Source organism: Microchirus variegatus (assembly GCF_963457635.1).
Source record: "Microchirus variegatus genome assembly, chromosome: 7".
Lineage (NCBI taxonomy): Eukaryota > Metazoa > Chordata > Actinopteri > Pleuronectiformes > Soleidae > Microchirus > Microchirus variegatus.
In genome coordinates, this window is record NC_139808.1 from 18,075,915 (window position 1) to 18,102,631 (window position 26,717).

The following is a 26,717-nucleotide window of genomic DNA, read 5'->3' on the forward strand; positions in this document are numbered from 1 at the left end:
TGTAAATCTAGGATAAAAACCAGTGGGAATGGTTCTGCTTTTGGGTCTCACATGTAACCGTTGTGTAAGTAGCAACAAATGCACTCAGGTGCGTTTGATATCTTGAGGGAAGATGAAACCCTCTGTGCCTGTGACCAACAAAAACCTGGTCTTAAGTCAATGCCTCAGTATCGTCATGCTTATTTAAACTGTTTATTAGATGCACCAACATAGGCAGTTTCTAAGTGCATATACAGTACACTCTGTTACACACACACACAGGGACACACCTCAGTGCTCCTCCTTTTCCACTTTGTCATCAGTTCAGGGCTGGTTGAATGTCAGTGTAATTCCTTATCCTGTGCAGACTAATGGAGTTGTTGATGGGGCGGAGGATTGGTAGACGGTGGAGGGATGGTGAGAAGGATCCTCAGCAGATAATTCTTCACTTATCCAGTTTCCCATGTTTGTCATTTAAATAGCAATACACCAGAAACAGGCTTTTAACCCTTTACCAGTGAGCGTATCACAGGCGACACTTTTGCGCAAGCGCACTTTGCATTACCGCAAATTACAAAAATTCCAGCATTTTTTGAAAGATGAAAAGTTGTAAGTCAAAGCCAAATAATGTGGTTATTACAGTAATATCACTTGTGGAAGCCAGCGAATCAGCTTCTCTCAGAGAGGAGAGAGTTGGAAAACCGCCTGTACATAATTTCCATTTTTTTGGCCTGTTTTTGAACATTGAGACTTTGACTTAAACAAATGTTATTTTAAATATGTTTTAAGCTGTTAACATGCAGTAAATTGTACACCACTGCCAGATATTGAAATGTATTCTGTAAAAATTGGCAAAAGCACTTACTCACTGGACATGTTCTGGCCGTTTAATGGTTAAAAAATAAGCAAAAAAAAAAAAAAAAGGACATTTGACATTTTGAGGCATGACTCACAAATATCTGATTGGCTTAGTTATTGTTACAAATAAAACACACTTACAAATAATTCAGACACTAAACACATGCAATAAAAATAAATAGCAAATACTGAGTAATTGCAAAATTGGAGTTGCGGATGTAATAAACCCTAATGCACTTTCACATTTTAGTCCATGCTTATTCAAATAGGGCCCCATGTTCCCTGGATTGTGAAAAACTGATGTTATTATTTCATTCAAGTTCCATATTATTTTCCTTCCATCCCTCTATCCTTGTCTGTTTTCACAGCAGTGCTGCAAGGCACTTTCCATTTTGGAAAATGAGAACATTTTAGTTGTAGGGTTAAGGTAAGGGTTTTGGTTAGGCATTTAGTTGAAGTGGTTAAGGTCAAGGAAAGGGGCTAGGGAATGCATTTTCTATGAGGGTCCTCACTTGGAATGATGTGCAAACACGTGTGTTAGTTGGGAGTGGCACATGCAGGCACATTAAACATGTGTCCCCCTACAAAAGGTTATGGTATGAGACAATTACCTGTCCACTTCCACCTGTCTGCTTTAACATGGCAGGCAGTGCTGTGGTTACATTCCAATATGAGACACTTGTGATAAGGATCTGAATGAGCTTTCACAGTCACTCAGGGAGCCATCCTGAAAACACATGCCTCGCCAAATCAACAAGATGAAATTGGCCTGTTTCCTCCGTCTCTAGAGCTATTTGTGCAGCACAGCTCTGAATTACAGAAATGGAGGGAAAAAACCTTTTGTTACACCGGTGGATGAGAGTGTCTCAAAATACCACATTGTGCACCCAGGCTGAAAACTGGCACAGCCTGAGAGATGAAAGCCTACCCTATTACAAATGAACTGATTTGTCTACCATACATACGCAGTTCACACTTGTCAAAAATAAGTCCTTGGCTTGAACAGGTTTTATCAGGTTTTTATTTATGTGAAGCAAGACTATGGAATATGTTCATTTTGGGCAGTGATGCAAATTTCAGTTTTATTTCTGGTGTATATATTCATCTTCCGGCTGTTTCGTTGTCGCATTTTTTTAGTAAACCTTATTTGCTCGATATTTTTTATTTCATCTTACTCAATTTTAGTGCCTTAAAATCGTTAACTTGCTGCTGTTTGAGCAAGGGACCTAAGTAAAAGATACAAAACCGTAACAACTGTTTTCCTCCCTACGACTAATTTATCTGGGTGAAAATGTTTTTGGTTTTTTTTGCGATTTCTTCTTCGTCTGCTTCATCTTTGTCAGAGATGGAAATTCCCAGCATCATTTCAGTCACTCATTAAAATCATTCACCTGCTGCTGATTTTAAACCATAGCGACCAACGGAAAAAGACGTGAAATAGTAACAACTGTACCCCGTTTGCTGTTGTGTCATTTAAGGAGAGGATTACGACACACGTGTGCTTTTTGCCAGTCATGTTTAGTACCATATAGTCGTGATTTATGAATAAGTGAGAGCCAGAAGCTAAGAATACCAGCGAGCCCACGTTCTCATTTTCTATTTTATCCTGAGGATTTCAGCATGCACAGACAGCAGCAATATTGTAATCCAGCAGAGCTGCTTTACCACACAGTGAATGGGATGCTTTGTAGACGCGGTGGCAGCACCCAAGGGGATTTTATAGGCCCATTTTCTGGTTCACAGCTGTTAACAAGTACAACAAGATGAAACTCATCTGGATGTAAAAGCCCAAACCATCAATGAATCCTCAAAGTAGTGTTTTTATTTATTTAACATCAGTGTGTTGCATGTCAACTGGAGACTTTATTCTGTTTGTTTTTTGTTTACATTTTTCCGCCTCATTATTTTCAATGGGAGAGTGTTCTGTGACAGCACATAGAGAGAGATTCTATATTGTTGGAAGTTGGGGGGGGGGGGGGGAAGATGCATTTTAGCTAGTATAAAAGAGGTTTTCATTTATTGTGCAGTGCAGCAACAGCAGAAACCACAAGGGCTGGTTGTGAAAATTATAATATTTATTAATGTGTTGCTCAGAAGAGCATTACACTGATGCTTCTTTTTGCATTTCTCTTTCAGGTGTCATGGGTGAATATGAGCCAAAGATTGAAGTTCAGTTTCCAGAGTTTGTTCACGTCGCCAAAGGATCCACTGTGAAGCTGGAATGCTTTGCTCTGGGAAAGTAAGCCTGCACTCATTCGTTAGACTCAATGTGCCCAACAGCTTATGTAAAAGAAAATTACCACCCGGGAAAGCACAGGGTTATTTATTTTTTCATGTGTTTTGCCACTTTTCTGCAATTCTCATGTGTTTCAAGCTCAGCCACACAGAAATTAGAGGGTTAGACTTGTAAGACTTTTCAGTTTGTGTGTCTTGTTTTGTGATACAGTCTTCTAAATCCCAAAGACTGTGTAACATATTTAAAGCTGGAGTTTTGAGCACTTGAGGTGAGTTTTTTTTCTTCAGATTTACATGTACTGGAAAATTAAACATTTAATTTGTACATATGTACCAGCCCAGTTGACCTTTTAACCAGTATCTAAGTAATGAGTACTTCTAAAGACAGTCAGTCCTATCTGGGGTGAATATTAGAGATGAGTAAAATACAACCAAAAGCTTGAATCAAGTAACATTTTTTCACAAAGTACCAGACATTAGTTTTGTAGTCAAGGCCACACTAACCAACACTGAGTCATTTGACTAAGACCAGAGTGTATGAACACCAGGATAAATAACATCAACACCTTTAGAGACTGCATGACTGAGAAACAGTATTCTGTGGAAATTGAGGAGTTATAAATCATCACAACAAAGATTTAATCGCATTATCCTGATACCGGGCATTCATTCATGTTTCATTCATCATCTACTTTATCCTCCAGATGAGGTTGCGGGTAGGAGTGGAGACGATACAACTTGTTCGTGTCCGATACCAATATCACAAAGTATCAGTCCGATATTTTGGACCATTAATGAACTATGAAGCTGAGTCATTTCAAAGACCTAACTCTCCGAATTTGTAACAAATATTGTTCTCCCCAAAAGAAGAAATAAACAGCCGAAACGGGACTCAGCTAAAAATGTCCATATATATATGTATATATATAAATATATATATATAATTTTTTTAACCCATTAACGCACTTTCTCACTTTCATCGCGCTACGGGTAGACGTGCAGTTTATGAACAGGCAAGACAGGCAACTGCTTGGGGCCCTGAGCCGATAGGGGGGCTCCCGACACTCGGAGCCTCAATGCATCAGTGAGCAGCCGCATCCCCGTCCCCCTTAAACAACAATGGTTGATTAGCAATGACATCTCAGTAGGAAACCTCCCTAAAGGGGCCCCACGTCTCCTCACATTAACCTGTGTGAAGTTATCGTTCTGCAAGTTGTAAATGAAGCTGATGGAAAATGAAGAGGAGTTATCAATCAGGAAGTTAAAAGAGGAAGAAAAAAGAGAGGATGAAGAAAAAAGAAAGAAAAACAAAGTTGTAAGTGGCGCTGCTGGCGCAGATAATGATCTAATCATAACATTAACAGTCACTGTCTAACTAACGGGGACACAGACAGCAGCTAACATTAGCGTCAGAATGCTAGCTGACGCTAACGCTAACTAGTAGAAGCAGTGCGTCAAAGGTGCTGATGAGGAATTTCCTGCTGTGGGTTTAGTAAGAAAACTATTTAACTTCTATACTTTATATTTTGTTTATAATATGAGTTATTAACAGTGCAATGTATAATTTTTTTTAAAGTTTTTTTTAAAAAGTTATTTACAGTATTTTATTTTTTCTATTTATTTATATTGTCTTATAATTCTTTATAAGTTCTTTACAATGTAATGTTTATGTTTTACTAAGTTTGTATAGGTTTTTTTTAAAGTTATTTACAGTATTTTATTGTTTATATTTTTTATATTTGTATTTTCACATACTTTATTTATCTCTCTGTTCCTACAACAATATAAAGAGAAAATTAGAATGTTTCTGGCATATTTACAAATGGTAATTAATCGTGATTAATCATGATTAATCCACAGCTACCCTGTGATTAATCTGATTAAACATGTTAATCTCTTGACAGCCCTAATACATATATATATGTATATACAGTATATACATATATATAAAGGATTTTTGGATTGTATCGGATTTTACATTTTTATCTGTTCAATACCCGATCCAGTGATTTTGACCAGTATTGGACCAATACCCATTTCTTGTTGCGCGGTCCTGATTTCACTTTCATCAATGAAATTTAAATGTTGCACCTGCATAAAAATGTAAAGCTTTAACACTTGTTTGTCCTCACAGCCCAGTCCCCTCTATAAACTGGAGGAGAGTGGACAGCATACCCTTCCCCAGGAAAGTGGACATGAGGAAAGCCAGTGGCGTCCTAGAAATCCCATATTTCCAGCAGGAGGATGCCGGCACGTACGAGTGTGTGGCCGAGAATTCCAGAGGAATGAATATGGTGAAAGGGAAGCTCTCCTTCTACGGTAGGTGACGCTACGCCACGCATTAATATTTGACTAACATGCACCACATCTGTCAGATCTGCTCAAACTGAGAAGAGGCAGAAAAAAAAGCAAACACAACTGGTCCCATAAAGCCGTCAGCAGAGATCAGCACAGGCTCGCGTGGCACACACGAGGAAGGAGGTTTCATTTTGACGACACATCAACATGATTAAAGGCTGTCAGCCATGATGCCTCTAATATTTTGATCCAGATTAAAGGAGCGATGCGGATGTGGTTGAGCCCTTGCGTACGACCTTGTCGGTGAGCCTTGTGTTGAGTTCCACCAGATGGCATCATGATTGACATCCAACTTGACTGGAGATCAAAGCTGTTACACGTACTATACATAGACCAGTGGCACATATGTCAGGGACGTAATCTGCTCCACAGCATCTGGATTGGGAGGATGTTTGTAGGCTAGAGTCAATGTTGCCATCGTTAAAGTCTCACCTACAGACTCCAGGTGATATAAGTCAAAAAGAAAATACTCACTGGAAGGTGCAGTTAAACATCCACAATCAAAAATGTGTTACATATATTATTATATTATGTATATATATTATATGTATATGCTGCACAAAATATCTTGATAAAAATAAATGTGCAGTCCACTTATGCAGTTTTAATAAAATTAATGTCTGAAAAAGGTGTAATGCTGAAAGAGGCAAATGTTCAACCACAAGTTTTGTTTTAAAATGTATTTCTGAAACTGCAAGTTCCTATAATCTCATAGTTTCCCCTTACCATCCCAAAACTCCATATGTAAAAATATGATACACTATTTTCTGTTTGCTCATATTCTTTTTGTACATACTACAGTTGTACTTTTTCTCCCGTCACTGCCTTAATAAGACATAAAAGACACACGTGTGTCACTTTGTGAGAGAGAGAGTCTCTCGTGTTTATATCTAGTAGTAATTCTCAGCAGGTTTTCTCTCTCTCTCCCTCTGTCGCTGTGTGTGTGTCTGTGTGAGATACTGTAAGCACGCATAACAACTTTTGAGTTATTTGGGTGTGCTGTCGGTGTGTGAGCCCACCCCTCCCGCAGCGTAGCGCTCAAAGGTAGAGCAGCGCCAGGAAAACGCCTTTGAAAAACACAAAAAAATAAGATCATGTCTTTTTAAAGTTTTTGTCAAGACGTGTTGCTGTAAAAGCAGTGAGAAGTTGTAGTTTGAGTGATTTCTGGTGGCGGCAGAGGCAGTTTGTGTACTTGCATAAGTAACTGCATACACTGGATACTGAAAAGATTTATTATGAAACCGTGCATAATACTTCTTAATTATAAAAAATGAAAATAGCTGTGTTTCATTCAGCCTGTTTTTATGCACTTTTTTGTTTTGCTTTGTGCATGAATACAAGAGCTAAAAAAATGGAGAATTGGAAACACAAAATTAGGGGTTGAAATAGAAATGCTGTGACTGTAAATGTCATTCCGGCGTTCACATTTCACTGCACTTTAACAGAAATGCTAACAGGGTTGGGGGGTTGGTGCAAGTGTTGCCTTTTTCTCTATTTGCGTCTTATCCTTCTTCTGTGTTGACCCAGACTTTTCCTCCACCTACTGCCTATCTTGGTGAAATAAGAGCAGGGCGGAACTTGTGATACATTTTACTGTAAACCTATCTAATGAAGCCTCATGCATACAGTATACGTTGCTTTATTGCATATGGGCATGAATGGACCTGATGCCTAATTAGAATATGATAGTGACATGGACTTAAAGGTGAAGTAAGTAGTTTATAGTGACATCTAGAGGAGAGGCTGAAATTTACAACAAAGAACTGCTCCTCTGCTCAACCCCTCCCTTCCCTGAGTGCTACGGTATCCTCAGCTGGTCAAATGTCGTCCTCGTCGTCTTTCTCCGTGTCAGCAGATGAGGTTTGTGAGGCGAGGGAGAGGGCGAGCTACCGCGGCCGTAGCAGACGAAGCGGAGAGAGTGGAGGCGGGACTTCCGCTACAAGTAAAGCGACGCTTGATTTGTTCTCTCGCGTTTGTCTATACAGGCTTCGGTAGAAACATGGCGTCGTGGCAATGCAGTAGCGGCACGCGGCCATGTTGTTTTACATGACTTTTTGAAACACTACGAAAATGAAACAAAGAATATTATACAGCGACTAGACAATGCAGGAGCACATAATATGTATACAAAAGTGGATTTTGGGTAATATAAAAGCATAAATACTACACAGTGTCCCTTTAATACACTTTTTAGGCAAAAACATGGCTAACAGGACGGGTGAGTGTACTGTTTGCACAATGAGCTGTCTGTCTCCACACTTGCACTTGCCAGTATGACCAACAGAGGCCGACAGAGGGTTGTTTTGCGTGAATGGGGTGCCATCTCTGATTGCCTTGTTTCCATTGTGATGCTCAAAAAGTTACAAATAAGACAAAAAGAAATAGAGAGTACCAGTGTTGCCTAACACTGACATTGTAGTTAATATATTATTAATTTGTCCACATAAACATAGCTGGCAACCTTTAGCGATAACAGCGGCATTCTATTCGTATTGTTATAATACTTAGACCGTGAAATGTCTTCTCTGTTCAGGTTTGCCAAGCTGTTAACTTGTGTTTGGACAATCTATGGATTTTCATTTTCCCACCACCTCCACAGCTCTCTTTGCTCTTCTGTTTGATTTTCTCCCCTTCGAGCCTCGCTGTGTCAGCTCTCACAAATAACTCATTTGGGGCATTAAACAATTTGTCATTATTTACAGCAGCCCTGGAAGCTCTTAGCTTAATTCACTAGAACAGCCCAGGAGCATGCTGCGATCTACCAAGGCTCGATTTGTCCTTTTAAGCTGCTGGTCCTATCTGGTTTTAGATGCATTTTGTCACTCTCTCTGTCTATCTCATGCTGTCTGCAGCCAGGTGATAATAATCGGTTATCTTATTTTGAAATCCCTTTGAATTAAGCCTTAGAGACATTCGTCACCAGTGTAAGCCAATGGGTGAATCGATAAAGAGCATCTCTTGTACATCCAAGTACGCGACAGTGAAAAGAGAGCTGGGTGTCTTTGTGTGAAGACGGGAAGAAATGGAGGTGTCAGTTTATGACAGCACTGTGCTCATTGTTGAAACATTCTCACACTTTCCCATGTCTGTGTGAATATACCCAGATGTCAGTGTTGTGTCCTTGCTATCCTGTCGATTGCTGTGCATATAACTCCCTCAACTATATAAGCATTCGTCTTTTTTTGTTGTTGCCGTCATGTACATGTATAAGACATTCATAAAACAATAAAAGGATAATCTGAAATGAAACAGTTATTAACTTCGAAGTCTCAAAGGCACATTTGTGTTCTTTCATTTGAGGTGAATATTTGATTAATTAAATCTTATTGCAAATGCAGTTCTCGGGTTATTAAGCCTCCATCTTTCTTCCTACTTATCATTAATCTCCGTATTGGGCAGATTTCTCAGACAGAAATTGAAGAATTCAAGTCCAACGACAAGTGGTTTTGTTAAATTCCCATCAATGCGAGAAAACTATTGGGAAGAAATGTCTATTTGCTGTTAGTTTGTTGATATTACTCAGAGCGTGTGACTGGTTGGTTTCCCCTGTTGTATTTACATTTGTGTTTGTGCAGACTTACTGCTGCATTATCTCCCTGGGATTGTGTGCACTGATAAGGCAAAGTCCCATCTTTCCTTCGCTTTAGCCACTTGACGTTTAGCCTGATTGTGTGCACGCTCGCCCCTGTGCAGGCAAAGATGGGCTGCCTGCTTTCATTTGGTAAGCAGCGACTGAGAGTCAATACATTCTCTGTGGGTGAGGGATGGAGTGAAGGACCCTGACAGTGGGGAGAAAAAAACAACAACAATGGGGTTTTGAAAGATGCTTTGGGTGGGGCAACTTTGTCAGGCTATGATGGAAAACTGGTTGAATGAATAGACATAATCAGAAAAGACAGGTAAAGCTCCTCAGGAAACGTTCTGCTATCTGTCTGGAGTTCCTACCCAATCACCAGGATAGATGTGAGCTTTCATATCTGAACCAAAATGATGTCCAGAGTCAGTGAGATTGAAACCCTTAGTGGTGCTTTTGATTACATTCCTGCTATTATGGTTTGGTTTCGGCACAGAAGCCACCTGTTATGGGTAGAAAATATGTATTTTCTTGCAGGGTTAAAATACACCTTCCTGTCCCAATTACACGGTGAACTACATAGGAACACAACAGTCTGAACAAACTAGTAGAATATTTACATTTACATTTACATTTAAGCATTTAGCAGATGCTTTTATCCAAAGAGACTTACAAAAGAGGAATAAGCTACATAGAAGAAGCTTTGAAAAGAAATCCACTATATAGGAACATTGGACTGACAGAGGGTGAGAGTGCAGAAGTGGATAGTGCAGGGGAGGGGGGTAAGGTTAGAGAAGATGCTCTTGGAAGAGCTGAGTCTTTAAGAGCTTCTTGAAGCTAGGCAGGGATGCCCCAGCGTAGAACTACACACGTAAAGAGTCTGGATTGTCTTGTGCGTGGTGTTGGCAGACAACAATCTTTGGTGAATGGAAAATATTATCAATTTTCTTCTGTACAGAATGTACAAATGTAGCGCTTTGCAAAAAAAATAATAATAATGTTTTTCTATGACTCCCTGCAGAGAGTTCATGTCTGAACACTCACACATACAGTGAAGGCACTTTCCACACAGTTGTGCAAATGTAACCACTGATTAAAAAGCTGACATTTACTTTCAAAATTGCAGTGTAAAATATGTACAGATCATCCTCAACACTGGAACTAATGACGCTGTGACTCACTGGTGACTTTAGCCTGATTTTAAACACATTTACTGAGAGTAATGTTTATTTTCTCACAGTAAAGTTTTAAGTACACAGGAACATATGAGGTATAGTTGATGACTGTTGATTTGAGTTGCAAAATAGCGAGCCACAGACTGTTTTTGATTCGGAAATGAAAGGAGTTCGGTGTCAGACACGACATCTTGGGGGGGGGGGGTACTTTTATTTGACAGTGTCCTGGGTTTTAATTACTCTGGACACCTGCCTTTAATTAACAGAATCAAGCTGACAAGGTCAATGAAGACAGCAGGAAAGATAATAAGCCGCCAAACAGAAGCAAATCGATGATCTTTACAACACAGCTGTACACAGGAAAGCCCTTTGAATCATACATGACATGACGCACGTCCTCTCTGCTGAATTTGAACTGCTTCCCTCCAGCAAAGAGGCGAAGAAAAAGTTTTCCAACATTTATTTTGTCCCCAATGCATTAACTGCATTAAACCAAGTACAGTCAATTTAAATATGAGAGTGTATAGGCTGGATTTCATGGATATTATGGATACAAATGCACTGGTGTGAGACTATTAAGAGACTAACCCTTATCTTGTTTTATTTTTTTATGATTATTTTGTTCTATATGCATACTGTTGTGGCCGGCTGGTGCATACATACTGTAGATTTTTTGGTCCTTTTAGGAATGGAATGATTCACAAATACTATTGCTGTAATAAGGCCACAGTACAACATTGCGATATTACAGAAGTAATATAGCTCCTAGTAGCTGCTGAATTCCTCCTATCCGTGGTGAGTTAGATTAAATATGATTGATTAAAGATTGATAAAAGGATCAGTGATTTTTTTTATTTTATTAAGTAAGTAAGCTTCAAATTACTGTTATATATCAATGACTAATTATAAAATTGTTTCATTTGTGTACATTGATTATTATGGACATCATAATTTCCTCCACCCTCTTTTACAGCAACTGAAACAAAACTACAGGGTAGTTCTTTTTCCCCCTCATAAAATCTACCGTTTGATACCGTCATTGTTCCACAACAGTATTGAGACACATTGAAATTGACAGTTGCGTTACATCCCTCTTTATTTCTGTAAAGAAAACCCTGACAGTAAACATAGTGTTGGTGTTGATGCTGTCTCACTTTCCCCGACCGATATCCACATTGCTGTGTCAGCACTGAAGAATGGTCTCACTGCACCTATTATCATTCTGCTATATGGGTAAAAAAAAAAAGCCTCCTTCTTTCTTGTTTGTGTTTCTTTAATGAAGCCTGGGATGCAGAACTGCAGAACAGTGCCAGGGGAATTCACTGGCGAAGACACAATCTAAATCTTTGTCAGGATTTGCCATTTTCACTGTGTATGTTCCAGGACAGGAGCGAGCTGCCTAAAATGGGGGTCCAGTGGCAGGCGTATATGCCTCCAGTGTTCAGCCACATAGTGTAGGTGTTACATCATATAGGTGAAAGAATAAATGTCTCCTCTCCTCAGCAGGATAAATGACATGTTTTTTTTTTTTCCACAAGGAAAGGGGATTTTAACCCTTTCGTTCACAGCAACTCAGGCTACAGTTCAGCGATAATTACCTCAGTTGAACATGGGCAGCAGCCACAGCCAGTCGTACAGGAAAATCAAAGTAGGATACAAGATGCACTGTCCACGGCTTAGGACAGAAACAGTCCATGTAGTGGACCCCACACATTCATGCACTTACTGCATTCACCTCCTTTTATCATTATCCAATAATGTTTCTGAAGAAGTCATGTGCACTTTATGTGCACAACTCACTGCTCAATTATCAGACATAGACAGGCAGACATGGATGGATGGATGGATGGATGGATGGATGGATGGATGGATGGATGGATGGATAGATAGATAGATAGATAGATAGATAGATAGATAGATAGATAGATAGATAGATAGATAGATAGATAGATAGATAGATAGATAGATAGATAGATAGATAGATAGATAGATAGATAGATAGATAGATAGATAGATAGATAGATAGATAGATAGATAGATAGATAGATAGATTAGCAGTTTTTGCACTGCAATAAGGGCGCTGCATAGGTGCAAAGATATATATATCCTGAGGTATTTGGCTCATGCAGAGAGATTGTGCAGGGACACGTTTGCAGTTGTTGAATTTCTCCCTGTGTCATCCTGCTTTACTCAAAGGCAAAAATACTGTATTGCAGAGTCCAATTAAAGCCGGATTTGTACTGTTACTGAAAGCACACCCCCACCCCCATAAGGTCAGTCCTTGAGAGTGGCATTAGGTGAGCTCTATGAAATGGAAAAGTGCGGCCAGCCGTTACTCTTGTCCTGCCACTGGCCTTGTGTGATATAGGATGATAGTAGCTTGACCTACACATCATCCAGAATGTACCGAGCATTACACAGAGAAAGCCATGCTGATCCACTTTTATGTTCCACTCTGTTTTGGGGGGCTTCATCATTAACTAGCCTTGAGTTACTTGCATGGCACAGCAAGAATCAATTCCCCCCCTGTATAATTACACCATCATTTACTCAGATTGTATTGAAGGAAGGGTTTTTATGGCAACAGTGTGGCCGTCCTTATGTATATAAATGTGGTTTTCATCATTTTTGTTACACTATGTGTAAGAAACTTGAGGAAACCGTTAAAAGCAGCTGAATGTGTGGTTGAAAGCCCTGTCACTCAACACACACTGCAGGGAATAGGTAGATAGTGTTACTTACTTCTAAATCAACTGGTAATTCCATTTGGCTTTGTTTGTCTTCAAAATAACACTTTGTCAGTGGAATTGTGTACTTTCTCTTTATACCTACCTTATATTTCATGATAAATTAAATGTCCCTTCACCAAAAGCACAGTGTTTGCTGCATTAGTCCCAGCCTGACCTCCAAATACTGAGACTGGGACAATCAGAACAGACACAGAGATAGAACAAGAAAAAACTGCCATCATTTTTTTCACACATTTCCCCATTGCTGTACATCTAGGATGATCTTATCTTATTACCACTGACGTTTGCTCAATTTTAGCATCTTTTAGCTGTAATTAGGACTGTCACTCGTGTCTGCAGATGCACGCGTTTATGAACTTGTCTCCTTTTTGTGATAAACATGTCAAGAAGAAAGAACACACACAATGGCCGCGGTGTCCTCTATTGTGTCCCTTTAGTCACGGTTTTGTGTTTTTCTTCTTCATGGAATTTGTTGGCACTGTACACTGTGTCGTGCTGGTATGACATCACACTGTTTACGTAGATGATCCAGCTGCCGCCATCCAAAGCACACGCCCCGTGATAGAAACGCAAGCCAAATCATTCCAAACCATACCATGGCAAGCTGAGCTTAGCTGAGCTGAGCTGAGCTGAGCTGAGCGGCACTGCACGGCTTAGTAGGAATGAAGTCAAAGTGAATCAGGGAACAGGAAGCAAGTCATCATGGTCATAATATACAGGTTAAGAAACAGGTTAAGAATACTACTCTTTTTTTGTGATTTTCACTGAAATAAAATTCATTTCTAGTATCTTACAGTACATTTACCACCTCTGGCTAAAATGTCAGGACTCTTCACTATGAGGTCATGCATCCACCAATTGAGGTCCTGGATTGATGGAACTGAAATGTTAGAGAGCTTTTACTTTCAAAACAGGTACAGAAAATGTTGTGTCTGTGACATAATTTTATGTGATATCATCAAAACACAGTGAATCTGTTGTGAATGTGAGGTTTCCCTGTCTATTATGCTGGAAACTAGGCAACAGTACTTGCATGAGACAGCAGTGAAAAGCAACACGCTCACACATCCAATGCGGCCATGGGCCTGGGACACACGTCTTTGTAAGATTTGTACATCCAGTGTAGCCCCACAAACCTCCAGCAAGAAGGAAGCTCTGCCTGTTTGTAGCCTGACACCAAATTCATGTTTTTCGTGTGGATTCTGGACTTTTGACGAGGAGATTTATCAATGTCATCAGACTGAAACTGTAAAATCATGGATGATATGTTTTAATCCAGGGGAAATTAATGATTCCCATACTGTGAAGCTGAGTTATTTTGCATGTATTTATTAATTTCCCGACTCTCTCTTGTTGTTTTCTTATTTTTCAATTCCTGTAGCGCCTCCTCAACTTATCGAGAAGCCCCAGGATGCACAGAAACTCATTGATGACTCGCTGGTGTGGGAGTGTAAAGCCACAGGAAAGCCAAAGCCCTCCTACAGGTGGATGAAAAATGGAGAGAACCTGGATTCCACTGAGGTGAGAGCTGCTAGAGCGCTGCATGTCTTTTGAAGCAAAGATAAAGTTCCGCCTCCAAGGTGAGACATGCGGCAGCAGCTTTGGCACAGATGTTTCTTGCACACTTGCAGCTGCTGCTGAATGAGGAATGTGAGCAACAATGTACTGCATCTCCAAAGCTTTATTGTGCTGCTTGTTCAAGCTTTACTGACTAATTACCTCGCATTATCGTCTTCTTCATTACAACACAGTGCCTCCTGCGCTGCAATACATTATGTTGTTCAGTTCTGCACTAGAGCATTTATTCTGAAGGAGCCGCTGTGGTGCTAACAGACAAAAACTGTGAACACCCAAGTATTTCTCACTAGTCTTACCTTGATGTAAGAGCTGTCGGAATCTTCTGTTAAATCTCTCCCTGCTGAGTGGGGTTATTAATCCCAGTGCTACCTTGAAGGAAAAAGTAAGAATTTCTCTATAAACATTGTGCATCCAAACTTTTCTTTTTAACTTAATTTGTCTGTTATGTCCTTAACTTGCCTTCAAAAAATTTGCATTAACGTGCAACCAAAAAAATTAAGTCATAAATATGCAGTCCTTTCCATACAAATCAAATATTTATTTTATTTTATTTTTATTTGAATCCTTAAATTGCCAAGTTTTTCTCATGATGCACCATACTTATTTATGGTCAGAAAAACACAATAAATTCATTATTTTCAAGATACTTTATGCAAACTGGATTATGTTTAGGTTTGATTATTGCAGCCTGGTATGTGAAAGATTAGCAGAAACATTTGTTTATATGTATATGATATAATATGTATATTTTTAGGTATATTAATTTAATATGGATGCAGATTACTTCTGCAATGGAGCTAAAAAAAAAAAAAAATAGCTCATCTGGGTGCAGTTCATTTGTTTTATCTGAGAACACTGTTTTTAATGAAAGTGTAGTAATATGAGCGTAGCCTCTGCAGCAGAAGAAAAGGTGTGTCGTGACAAATGCACGTCGCAACAGCAGAGCTCTCAATGCACATCTCCATTTCAAACTATATATTTGTGTGCACCCAAAGACGCTGTGTATGAACAGCCCCTTTGCCAGGTTGTTTGGAGAAGATTGATTGGACACTCAGGCACAGCTTGCACCTGATAAATAAACAGGCTTTATGCTAATTTGCTTCATTATGCAAAAAAGGGGACAAACACACCAGGGGTTATCGATCAGTACTTGAAATACATGTCGTCGGAATGAGCCCAGTCTGCTGTTATATTAGTGGAGGCAAGACTCTGCACAGAAAATGTTGTTTCCCATAAAAAAAAGAGAGATTTGGCTGAGAAGAATAATCAACAATCTGTTTGGCCCTTGGCAAATATTTTCATCAAAATCTTTTTTATGAGGTAATGCGCCCGAGTTTGGTGCGGGTACTAGACAACAGCTGTTTTAATGTGTGTAAACAGGTAGTTGTTATACATATTAAATATTGAAGGCCTTGTGTCATTACAGTTTGATCTGATTATCAGACCTTAATGCCACACCTGCCCATTCAATTGTTCATAGAATGATAGAAAAATAAGGTGAAACTAATACACTTCGTCACACACATTCGTGTGGATTTATACTGTTAATGATTTAATGCTGCAGCGAGTGTGTTGATTTTCATGTGACATCACATTTTCCCTTAAGATACACATAATGAATGCATATATCTTGGATGCATGGGTGAGTGGATTAATCATCAAAGGTGCTGCATTGTCTGAAATGCCACCATTAACCACAGTGGCTTAATGAGTGGAAGAGGGAAAGGTCAGCGATGTAAGGAGCGTCTGCGAGGGGATGCACCATTTGTTGTTATTTATTACAGCGAATCAATTCAGACCTTTCAGAAATTGCACTTCACAGGAACTGACTTACTGTTTTCTAACTTTGACCCACACGCACAGAGTCGTCCCTCTGAAATACAACAAAACAAAACATAAACTGTGGGACAAAAAGTTTGACTAGACAATGCAGTAAATACTCAACACGATCCAGACACATAAAGCTGAGTGTGTGCGCAACTGCGCATGTATTATTATTGTCAACACATCAGATTTTGCAATCACTGATATCTTTGTTAGACAAACGGTGAACATGCTACTGCGTTCTAAAACTGTGACTGGTTTCTGCTTGTAGCTTTTTGTAACACTTGGGAGTAAACACTAATCAATCACATTTCCATCAATGGAATTCGCAGATTTCATTTGCAGTTCCACCCCACTGAGCACCGATAATTACTTGTTGTCAAACCCTGTGGTGAGATTGTTTTTGTAGTTAAGGAGAGCAAACTTTTGAGATTAAAAGCCAAGTTGACCGTGTTTTCCTTTTCTTCTTTGCATTTGAAGGGTACAAAGTCTTTTTTCCATGTTTCATTTAAACCCACAGTATAGTGCTTGATATTCTTATGCTGCTGTGTTATAATACATAGCTTTCTCAAATGTTACATAATGTCTTATTCTCACAAAGGTTTCCAGCAATTAGTATTTCTGAGGAAATAAGGCTGGGTTCCAATTTTCCGGGCACGTTGTTCAAGTCTGATTGACTAGTGCAGTGCCCTTTCAATGCAGGCCGTTTTCTTAAATTTCTTATCCAAGCACTGCCAAAGGTGACACAGCACACACTGGTACTCTAAGTAAGTCAGCTGCCAAGTGTGTAGCCCGTCAAATGACTTGCTGGACATTATGCAATCAACTGACAAACATTCCTTGCATTTACTGACCAGATTTGATGGTTCTCATTCATGAAGAACAAGTGTCTCGTGTCTGAACACGACAGTCCTCTCAAATATAGGTACATGAGATAAGAAACTGAGAAACAGAAGCTATCACTGGGGGGAATTTTGGGTGAGATTTAGCTCAATAGGACAACACTGTCCTCCACTTTTGGAGCTCCAAATGGTCCTGAAAAAATCTGATCTGATTCACATCAGTGGGGAAAAAAATGGTTATGAATCCCCTCAACCTACTCACGTGAACTAAGCCATAGCTGGAAGCAATCTAATTCAAAAACCTCACTTTTCTAAACCATAAAAGTCATCTCCTTCCTGCCATCCAGTGTTTCACACATCTTTTGCAGTTTTACATCAGACGAATCAAACTGGCGTTGGTGGGGAAATGACATTGCCAATCATTTTCACTCAGCATAAGGCGTACAGATGGTCCCCCCAGGTCCCTGCATGAAAAACTGCTGATTTGAGGGGAACGTCATGCTTAATTAATAGCGGTCGTAAACAGGAGTGCTTTCCATGCATAGACAGATAGATATACGCCACCATTCACCTCCCTTGCCAGCAGGGATATTCGTCCCTGTTCACCCAGAGCTTCCAAGCATTATGGAAATTACAGCACAACCTGCTCAAACACGGGATTAGGTTGTGATCTTTCACTGAGGAGAGTTTTTCTTTTCATGTGATTCTTACCTTAATCCCCTGTGACTTGGGTTCAGGCCGCTGAGACACCCCATATGGAAATGGGCTCTAATGACATTAAGGGTGAGCCTGAGGAAAACATAAGAGATGAAGGGCATGAGGTGACACAACCTGACACCGCTGCATAGAGATGTATAAAAACTGCTCAAGGATTAAATACTGTCGTGAAGGAGATGACTGAGAAAACCAAGTTCAAAGAGATAAATGTTTATTGAGTGAAGATGGGTATTGAGAGCTGGTATTAAACTGACATCTGTCCTTCATTCGCCAGTGCCTGCCTCACAAATGATAGCACTGTAGATATTTATACTATATTTATTTTAGCTTTCCCAACCTTCCTCAAATGACGGCACAGCTGCTGATGTCAGGCATTTACTTGTGACATTGCACTTTGTTTACTCCAGCCACCATTGCTGACCAGTGCTTGTAGTATTTGGGCACAATTTGCTGAAAAAAAGACATGACATGGGGGAAAAACTCTAATTTGTGGCCACAAAATAGGTACAATGTGCGCTAGTTAGTTATTGAAAATAATTACTAATAAATATTCACTAATAATATATAAAAGCATATTTTTCACACTGAGTGGTGTAGTATAATCCAATCGAAACATGTGTGGTGAGTTCAATGGCTGTACGATGTATCATGGGGTAGTTTTTAATATGTTTTAAAATGTATTTTTCCGGGTGTTGCACTTTGTAAAGTAGACAGTCCCTGTGCTCCGGTCTCACTGACGAAAATTAGGCTGTAGCTTGTTCGCTATTATTGAAAATATGTCTTGCATGTTTCAACAAGGTTTTGTTTAAGTGTTATTGATCATGGAGGTTCAAATCTGTGAAAATCTTTCTAACTTTACTTTACTGTCACAGTTTCAACTGAGGTTGTGCTCCATTTACCCAGCTGCCCAAGTTGTTGATGGGAATGATACTAAACCCACAATTTAGTATTTTGTGTACACATTTGATGTCATGTCAGGCTCTGTAGAAAAGCAACTTGCATCATGTACTGGTAAGTAGATATCAGTGTTGATAAAATCCTAACAATACCCTTCCCATATAACGACGATTTGCAACTCATGCACATATTCAACTGAGTTTTTAGTTCATCAGGCCCATCTGTCCTTAAATAGATTTTAATTTGATGGCTCAGTGACAAGCAAGATTTGCCACACAGGCAGTCAAAAAAAAAATGTCAAAGCAGATGAAGAGGCGGTACAGCATGACTGTGTACACAGCACTTAGTATGTATAGGGCATACCTATCAGAAAAGCAATTTTCACAATGCACTATACCTCAGATGTTACGATATTCCTTCCCCTCCTCCTTATTCCCTCCTCCCGCTGAAGGGGAAACAGGCCCTATGGTGCAGTTAGAGATATAAATAGGGCACGGTTTTATTTCACTCTCATAAACATGCAGATTGATTAGGGTCATTTTCTGCTAGCCTGCCTCCATCCACCCAAGCCTTTCCCTCCATTAGTGATGAAAACCTAGATTTATTGCCAAGTCTGTCACTTCCAGACTATAATTCAGTGGCCCACTGGCTGCCTGTTTTTATGTAGATGAGCACTGGGAATAAAGGCATATTAAGAGTACGTGTCTCTGTGTCCACAGGAGCGCATACAGGTGGCCAATGGGGTGTTGTCGATCTCTCGTCTGACCCTGTCTGACACAGGAATGTACCAGTGCGTGGCCGGTAACAAGCATGGCGAGGTCTACGCCAACATGGAGCTACGAGTTATAGGTAAGACGCTGGCGCACATGCATGCTAATTCAAAGGTCAGTTCATGCACATGAGAATGATCTAGTTCATGTTCATGGTTAGTTTAAAAAAAACAACAAAAAAATTTGAATTAAAGGCTGGCCATACGTTTCCACCCAGAAATGTCCGAACTCAGGGATAAACTGTTAATACCAATATCATCTCTGCGGATGAAAAACAAACCACACTTGAGTGGGTCATTAAAGATCGACAGGGATTACTTTCCATTTGTTTTTCAGGAAAATGCTGCATACTCTACCTTTAAGTTGATATATGGTCTTTTTTTATGTTTAGCAAAGACGTTTACTTTTATATGGAACCTCCTTAAATAGTCAAAATTAAAGTTAAAATAGTCTCTCTGAATATCTTTGTGTGGAACGTGTTTTTAGAAGAAGCGACAGCCCCATTACACGAGCACAAATTTGCCCCGTGTTTGCGTTCAGGTATGCTCCACCTCCGTCCTTTCACTCAATAGCAGTTGGGATGACCTCCAACCTCTCTGTTATTGGCCACTAATTGAAAAGCATTAATTAAAGGAGGAACGCGTCTGGCTGACAGTGATGTATGCCAGAGCTTGCGCTCTTCACCAGCCTCGCCCATCTGCACTGTCAGGCCTGTCACTCTCCGCTCTGGGCTGCCAGCAGCTCTCCCACTGTTCAACCTCCTCCATGACTCGTCCTGATCACGTTGCTGATTGGAGTCAGGCTCAGAGTAGTGGAGAATACCAAAAGCTTGAAAGTCAAGAGGGAGATTCAGAAAGAGAATGTCAGGTTACTGGTTCAGACGGTTACACACACAAAAAAGGGATTGTAGTGTTTATTATTGTTGTTGTTGTGGTTATGCTGTTGTTATTGTTGTTTTTTGGAGTGGTTTCCAGTCATGTTGAGATGATCACATGGGTAAGACACTTATGAATAAGATATAAGAAAAAAGTGAAAAAATAAGAATCACATGCAGCTCCAACCAAGAATCCTGACCCACTTCAAACCTGGCATTGAAGTCCATCCTAAGTGGTCCAATCACATCCAGATTGCGCTTAGTGCAGGTTTTTACACTAACTAGTGGTGTTTTTCCACTTTATAGTACCACCTCAGCTTGCCTCAGCTCGTCTCACTTTGCCTTGCCTCAACTCTACACAGTTTGGTTGGTTTCCCATTACTATAATACCCCCTCAATGTGGGCATCACAGCGGCACATTCTTATTTTTTTCCATGAAATGTGTCACATTTCATGGAACTGCAATTCACTAGTGACGAGTGACTTGCAGATGTTGGGCACGGCAGTCAATCACACATAGAATCGGATCCTCACGCTTAGAGCGTCGCCTGAGCAGTTGGAAAAGTGCTAATGGAAAAGCAAAATAACCATGCCGTGCCAATACGAGTAGAGACATGCGCTCGTGGAAACATGCCATAGCTCTCATATTACAGGTAGATCAATTCAGAAATCACGCATTTTTACTCTCGGAAACTTTTTTTTTTTTTTTAATCCAGGTATATTTTATTAGATGGACGAATAAAAGAAAATATATGGGCCAAATCAACATCAATTACCAGCCAGACAATAACCCATATTAGTTTACCTCTATCTCATATGTTGATTAATTTGCAGCCACTGCAACAATATTAACAGTTGTAAATGTATTCATGTTACAACAGCGTGAGTAGCGCTTTGAACTCACCTGTCCCTGTCACTCTCTCACACACACACGCACAGTCGCACACAGTATGTATTTTAATAAAGGTCAGCAACTCCAGCTCCAGCAAGTATAATCTAGCATACATTACAATCCCAGGTGTGAGCCTTTGTTCTTAGATTGTACTTTTTCTGATGTTAATACCATGTCTAAATAGAGCCTCGGTGAGAGAACGTCTGGTTACAGGTTTCGACAGTCGCACACCTGAAAGGAGATCATGTTTTTAAGTAGTTTCTCATCAGATGTGTTTATCAGGTTGGGCTGATCATGTCAGTGAAACACAAAAAGGAATGAAATATCTGTGTCACTGCTGTGAAAATGTGAAAGAGAATCACATGCAGCTGCAACTCAGAATACTAATATATCAGATTGATCTTTTCAGCTCCTCCACTTCCACTGCAGGTCACAGTTAAATGTTAAAAAAAAAAAATGTAATCTAGCATCTTTGAATCATCCATGGCAATAATGCGGTGTATTTATGACCCCATTTTATGTTTTTAACATTTAGAAAACTCGATGAGTTTAATGTCAGATTAATGATCAGAGGTCATGTGGATGTGAGGCTTTTTCAAATACTGGCTTTAATATGCGGATCTTGTCTCAGCTGTTGCCCCAGATTTCTCTCACAATCAACTGCGGAGCCAGACGCTGGTGAAGGTGGGAGGAGATATGCTCATCGAGTGCAAGCCGAAGATGTCTCCCTGGGGTGCCATCTCTTGGCGGAAGGGCAGTGAACCACTCCGAGAAAGTAACAGGTAACACAACTTTTTAAACTCGTATTCAGCTTTTGTCTCTCTGAAGACTGCTGGACTTTTCTCTGCTTGTGCTCTGATTACTTTCAGCCAGGTACAGACCCCTGGAGACTGTGTTGTTGTGTATTAATCCAGACATGTCTTTATGCTAAACAACACAACGCTGCTTCCACATGTAGCTTCTTGTTCACATTTGAATCTGTAACACTCTGAATGAATTACGTCAAATGTGATGCTTTCCCCAGCGGGTTGCAAAGCTGGAGGATCAGAACAAATGATACTCAAAGAGAAGCCAATCATTAGTGTATTCAAGCATGATGGTGTCATCTAGGAGGAAAAGTCTGCATTATAAAGTGGGAGTGTGGAGAAGACTGAGAGAATCTAATGTTATTGGCGACTCACATGCTCCTCTGAATCTCCCATTTCCTGATTGAGTGGATTTTCGTCAGCAAATTTCGATTTGTTTGTGCTGTGATGTCGGAATGTGGGAAAAAACGAACATGGACTCTGTTGCATACAAACTGTGTTGTTGATGTGGCATATTATTTTTAAAACTGCATAGCTAGACTTGTTACTAATTGTAAATATTTTTTTCTAGCTATATTACAAACAATATAGGACACAATACACAGACTGTTGCCAATGATTATAAATTAAAGCTGGTGTAGGCATTGGCCATTTTTGGTCAAAAATTCTTTAATAACTTTAAAGTCTGAAGCCACCAACTTCTGCGCCTTGTTTCTGGGTTTTCTGGCCCTAAGCAGGAAACTTTAGGCACATTTTACCATTCTAGTTCTACTGCACAAAATCCACCAGGTACCAGATACTATCACCAATGGAAACGCAAGTAGAGCCGAGCCAAGTCGTGCGAGAACTGTATCGTGGAAAAGTGCCATTTGACCACTTCGGAGAGAGGTGGGGTCTGAGGTTGTTCTTCCAAGCAGCTGGGCATATGTGCTCCCTTCGGAGGAAAGGTTGCTATCCCAGCATTGGTGATAAAGAAAAGATTCAGCACAGATGTGTGATGCACATGGCTGGAACTGCCTTTCAATTCACAGTGGCAAATCAAAAAGGTATTAACTTGATTAGCCTTGGTTGTTCTTACTTGATTTTATTCATACATTAATTAATTATATACATATCATATCCCAAAGCTGGGACACGGAGAGCACATCATAACTGCAAACATAAAATCTTCTCTTCTCTTCTACACACAATATTACAAAGGTCTAACAATTTCAAACCTAAAAAAAAGAAAAATGGGTCAGACAATAAACACAATTAAACACGTCAATATTAGTGGAGACTTTTAGAGATGCAGAGATTGCCTCGAGTCATCTGATGGATGAAATCAATGTGAAATAAGTGTGTATGTCCGCATCTAATAAGAGGAGCTACAAACAGAGAGCCACAATTAAAAAAAAAACATTTAAAGCTGGTAATAAGACTTCACCAAACCTGCCTCTAAAGTAGTTTTTTTTATATTTCTTTATGTATGATGTCATGACTTGGCAACATCAATCAATCAATCTTTATTTGTACAGCCCACAGTTTACAAAACACAGTTTGCCTCACGGGACTTCACAGGGTTGGTAACATCCTCTGTCCTTAGACCCTCGACCAGGGTAAGGAAAAACTACCAGGGGAAAAAACCCTTATAACAGGGAAAAAAGGTAGAAACCTTAGGGAGAACCACAGGTGAGGGATCCACTCCCTGGACGGACAGACGTGCAGTAGATGTTACCCAAAACATACAATACACAATGACAAAGAATAACAAGTAAAAAGTCTTTAAATGCCAGGACCCATCTGGACCACTGGGTTTGTCGCAGCCTGTAGTGAATTTTGTGGTTAGAGATCTGGGGATGACGGAGTCCTCTTTCCTGTCCTGACCTCATGTCGTTCACTGGTGGCAGCAGAACTGTAAGAGATTAAAAATCAGTTAGAGATGTGCTACATGTGGATTTATGGGCTACATGTCATGGAGGGACATCAGGGTTAGTGGTGAGGGTTGAGAAATCTAGGACGGGGTGAGAGAAAGTGCGGCTCGTGCAAAGTCTGTGTGCTCATTCTAAGTGCATGATGGGAAATTCCCGTCAGTCTAAACCTATGGCAGCATAAGATAGACTATTCTAATCAGGAGCAGGATCTAGTTTTGACTATAGGCTATGTTAAAGAGGTAGGTTTTCAGTCTCACCTTAAAGGCAAGACCGAGTCAGACTGTCTGACTGTCTGACTGAAAGCGGAAGTTGGTTCCACAGGAGAGGAGCCTGGTAGCTAAATGTTCTACCACCTATTCTACTATGTACCAGTAGACCTGAGTTCAGGGAGCGGAGCGGCCTATTGGGTTGATATAAAGTGATTAAGTCACAATAAGAAGGTGCCTGATTTTTCAGAGCCTTGTATGTGAGTAGAAGTATTTTAAAATCTATTCTACTTTTCACAGTCTGCAGACGTTTTGCTAGAGATTTTCCCAGTAGACTCTTGCTTTCGGAAAACGTGTCTCACCCTGACAGTGTCCCACCCCCTTTGTCATATTTGAACAGCAAACACCGGAGAATGTCCAGATCCGAATCTCAACAAATAACCTAGAGTTCATGTTTCAAAACAGCTTAAAATACTCAGCCTCTGCTTCCTCATATGCAACAATTTCCTTTTATAATCTCTCGAGTGAGTCCCAGCTCGATAGAAATGTAATAGCTGGAGTGCCTCTTTAAAAGCCACATTTTAAGTATGCTTTTCAAAAAGGTTAATTTATAATGAGTAAGTGAAATATTAATGCATACTGCAACATGAACAGACATAGAGGACTAATGGGACGATCATTTTTCATCCAGTTTATCTGTTGCTCGGCTGGAAAAGGGCAATTGTTTTCACAGGAAACACATTACCTGTAGTTCTAGACCATACAATATCTCTTGATTTGCTGAATTTGGAATTAGATGCTGGGTTTTCTGTTATGTAAGTGAAAACTAATCATGGTTCTTCAAAAGGCCATGGTCACTGTGGCATATTTTATTTTTGTGTGTCTGTAGAAGGTTTTTAATGCAGTCCCCAGATGTGGTGAGAACAGTCGCAAGAACAGCTAAAGGGGAAATCAGCACGAGCCCTAACTGAGTAATGTTTTACGTGTTTTGCCATGTTTTATCTCCTGCTGCTTAAATGTAGCAACAGAGACCAAACAAATCCACACTGCAAAACAAGGACTTTTCACCTCGGCAACGATCAAATCAAATTATATGCTGCGTGTGACACATTTTCCAAGTTTTTTTGGATTTCCGGAGGTCCATCTCAGCATTCTGCCACGTTTGACCCCAGAGATGTGAAGTGAGTGTGACAAATGTGGGGGAACTTTTCGCTATTTTTGTGCGTTTCTGACTCGTGTATGTGAAGTCTGGCTCACTGCAGACAGGGGTCACCCACTGGGTCTCACCGCTCTAGCATGACTCCGCTCTGGCAGCAGACCTGTGTGCACAGTGTCTTGCCAGGCTTTGCATATATACAAAGTGGTGTTGTTGCTTGTCAAACAAAGTGGCGGAGGATTTGCATAGTGGTCTTGCTGCTGGTGCCCTTCAGTCGTCCTGTGCCACTTCCATCACACTTTTCCACCTTGCAGTAACCACATCACTCTGACCCAGTTCAGACCTGATATAGACATCCATCTTCAGTGATTCGGTTGCAAGTGGATCGCACTAAGCACAGCAGATTTGTCTTTACTCTCTCTTTCCAAAGATATCATTTTAAGTTTACAAATTTGTCCAATATCATGTTGTTGTCACATTTTTTTTTCTCATGGTCATCAGTGTTAATATCGTGTAAGTGGCGATAAATACGTCAACATATGAGTGAGAAATGTGGCCACACACGGCCTCCAAAATTAGTTTGTTTTGTGATCAGATCTGTGAGCTCATTCGGGACAGATTGGGAATGTTCAGACCAGAACTGAGCACGATTTGCACCTGATCGGATTACGCTGAGCAGATGTTAATTCCACATTTGAACGGGGTTCATTTGAATTTCGTAGTTGACATTCATTGTACATTTGTCTTCAGTGTGACATGAATTGACATCACATGTGACGTGAAATGAAATGGCTCTACCAGCACAACATAGATTCTCAGTGAAGTTTTGTCTGCCTAGAATTTGAACCACCGTGTGCACTGATCCTCCAGTGCACCAATTATTCCTAATTACAAGTCACATGACCAGCTGCTGTGATAAATATGGCATCATTCATGGTTCAAATTCTTCAACTGTTATAAATGATTCAGGGATTTGTAGCTGTAATTTAAAGTTTACTGCTGTTTAGCTCCTGGGTAAATAAATACTATTCCGGTTATGTTTTTGTTTTTTTTAACGCTGTTTTTTTTTTATTTTTGTAATCAGGAAAGTCTGTTTGATGTTCACAAATAAGTTTAAGTGCCTTTACTCAACTGGCCATCTGTGCTTCCTCTGCAAGATTAAGGAGAAAGATATTTTAAATTATAATCCCAGCTGTACTACATTAAAGAAGGGTTGTTTTATTTACAATGATGCTACAGTGATGCATTACAACCCGATGAGCGTAGTAGCTGTTTATAGCGCTCCAAACACATGTAGAGGCTTTCATTCTCAA

At 40.0% G+C, this 26,717-nt stretch overlaps 1 protein-coding gene across 1 annotated transcript in view; it reads left to right on the forward strand.

The window, feature by feature from the left end:
- The window catches only part of cntn4 (contactin 4), a gene marked incomplete at both ends in the record, with an annotated part of 203,519 nt that overhangs the window by 114,625 nt on the left and 62,177 nt on the right, over window positions 1–26,717 (forward strand). Inside the window, 5 exons of the mRNA XM_083892325.1 lie at window positions 2,974–3,076; window positions 5,207–5,391; window positions 14,311–14,450; window positions 19,507–19,636; window positions 21,955–22,105. Of these exons, the coding sequence (XP_083748451.1) occupies window positions 2,974–3,076; window positions 5,207–5,391; window positions 14,311–14,450; window positions 19,507–19,636; window positions 21,955–22,105 (709 nt within the window). The remainder of the gene's footprint in view (window positions 1–2,973; window positions 3,077–5,206; window positions 5,392–14,310; window positions 14,451–19,506; window positions 19,637–21,954; window positions 22,106–26,717) is intronic.